General features: G+C 34.2%; 1 protein-coding gene across 1 annotated transcript in view; it reads right to left on the bottom strand.

The window, feature by feature from the left end:
* Nucleotides 1–2,500, bottom strand: part of LOC138860293 (uncharacterized) — a 17,750-nt gene that overhangs the window by 2,859 nt on the left and 12,391 nt on the right. Inside the window, exon 6 of the mRNA XM_070117499.1 lies at nt 30–85. Within this exon, the coding sequence (XP_069973600.1) occupies nt 30–85 (56 nt within the window). The remainder of the gene's footprint in view (nt 1–29; nt 86–2,500) is intronic.

The following is a 2,500-nucleotide window of genomic DNA, read 5'->3' as shown; positions in this document are numbered from 1 at the left end:
TGTGTGTGTGCATGTTTGTATGCATGTACGTTTTTATGCATGTACACAAAACTCGAAGGTTTAAACGTAATATTTTCTGACAGAGCTAAAATAATTCAATTTTATTCACATTCACATGAACAATTTATCAACTATGCAACAATTTTGAAATCCACTTATCCATTTAAATAAACAGATGAATAGATAAACAAATATATAAATAAATAAAAAAATGAGAAATTAATAACTAAAAGCAAATCTATACGTACGTAGGTAAAGAAAAGGACAATAAATACATAAACAGTAAAAAAAGAAAAAAAAGACACATGAAAATAAAAGAATAATGCAGGAAAAGGTATGGATAAGAATAAATAAATTCTCATTCACACTTTTCCACATCTGTCAACATGAATACGGTTCATAATAACACAAAATCAATCTATAAACATACCAAAAATTTATATGGAGTATAATTATAAACACAGACAAACAAACACACATAAACCGCTTTATAAACATAGGGACAGTAAAAAAAAAAATCCATAAATCTTTAATGTTTATGCAAAATGTTTATAAAGATAATAGCAAATGAATATAAAAAAAAATATATATAGAACAAATGAATAAAAAAAAAATATATAGAACAAATGAATATAAAAAATATATAGAATCTATAAATCTTTAAAGAATATTTATACAAAAGATCTATAAAGATACAGGGAACGAGTAAGAAAAAAAAGTTTATCTAAGACCAATATAATTCTACATATCCAGAAAAATCTATAGATAAAAAAAAAATCTTTAGAACTCTATAATTCCAAAAAAATATACAAAAAAACATAATTTTGAAAATCTATAAGAAGTCTATCTAGAAATCTAGAAATCTATTTCTAAATCTATAATTCTAAATCATATATCTAAAAATCTAGAAACCTATGACTATAAAAATTATTCCAGAAATATTAAAAGAAAAATGAGAAAGTGAAATAAATGAATAAAGACCTGGACAATTTGTAAATAAAATAAAAAATGAATAAATATATGGATAATTTGTAAATAAAATGGCAAAGGTGGACAAGGAAATTTACAAAGTATCCCTTACCCCCTTATTTTTTTGGCTTGATTTTCATGCACACATAAATGAAACACACATAAACATAAACCTCCCTCCCCCCCTCTCTCCCTCCCTCCCTCCCTCTCTCTCTCCCTCCCTTCCTCCTCCCTTTCCATCTCTCTCCCTCTCTCCCTCCCCCCTCCCTCCCTCCCACTCCCTTCCCTTCCTCTCTCCCTCCTCCTCTCCATCTTTCTCTCTCTTCTCTCTCTCCCTCTCCGCACACACACACAACTATTGGTCACATAAATAATCTTAATATACCTATTGGCCATGCGAGTTCGCTAAGTATTTTTTTTGCCTTCCCTTTGCCGCATCTGCCAGGGCATCCCACTCGTTTCCTTCGATGTCGATCTAAAAAAGGACAAATCAATATTATAGATAGATAATGAAAATGCAAACGATTTTTTTTTTTTTTTTTTAAGAGACATGTAAATACGTACACACGACCTCACGACCTCTCTCTCTCGTTCTCTCTTTCTTTCTCGCTCTCTCTCTCTCTCTCTCTCTCTCTCTCGTTCTCTCTCTCTCTCTCTCTCTCTCTCTCGCTCTCTCTCTCTCTCTCTCTCTCTCTCTCTCCTTCTCTCTCTCTCTCTGCCTCTCTCTCTCTCTCTCTCTCTCTCTCTCTCTCTCTCCTCTCTTTCTCTCTGTCACCATCTCTCTCTCTCTCTCTCTTTCATCTCTCTCGTCTCTCTCTCTCTCTCTCTCTCTCTCTCTGCTCTTCCTCTCTCTCTCTCTCTCTCTCTCTCTCTCTCTCTCTCTCTCTCTCTCTTCCTCTCTTTCTCCTCACTGTCTCTGTCTCTCTTTGTCCATCTGTCTGTCTGTCTGTCTGTCTGTCTGGCTCTCTCTCTCTCTCTCTCTCTATCTCTCTCTCTCTCTCTCTCTCTCTCTCTCTCTCTCTCTCTCTCTCTCTCTCTCTCTCTCTCTCTCTCTCTCTCTCTCTCTCTCTCTCTCTCTCTCTCTCTCTCTCTCTCTCTCTCTCTCTCTCTCTCTCTCTCTCTCTCTCTCTCTCTCTCTCTCTCTCTCTCTCCCTCTCTCCTTTCTCTCTTTCTCTCTTTCTCTCTCTTTCTCTCTTTCTCTCTCTCTCTTTCTCTCTTTCTCATCTTCTCCTCTTTCTTCCTTCTTTCTCTTCTTTCTTCTCTTTCTCTCTTCTCTTCTCTCTTCTCTCTTCTTTCTCCCTCTCAGATGTAGATAGACAAACAGATACAGGAAGATGAAATATTAAATAAATAAATAGATAGATAGATAGGGAAATAGATAGATACATAAATAGATGAATAGCTAAAAACATAGATAAATAGATAAAAAAAATAGATAGGTAAATAGATGGATAGATTTATAAATAGATAGATGAATATATAGACAGATAGATAAATAGATAGATAAATGGATAGAGAGATAGATAACTAA

Source organism: Penaeus vannamei, chromosome 40 (assembly GCF_042767895.1).
Source record: "Penaeus vannamei isolate JL-2024 chromosome 40, ASM4276789v1, whole genome shotgun sequence".
Taxonomy (NCBI): Eukaryota; Metazoa; Arthropoda; class Malacostraca; order Decapoda; family Penaeidae; genus Penaeus; species Penaeus vannamei.
This window is presented reverse-complemented; position numbering and strand designations above follow the sequence as displayed.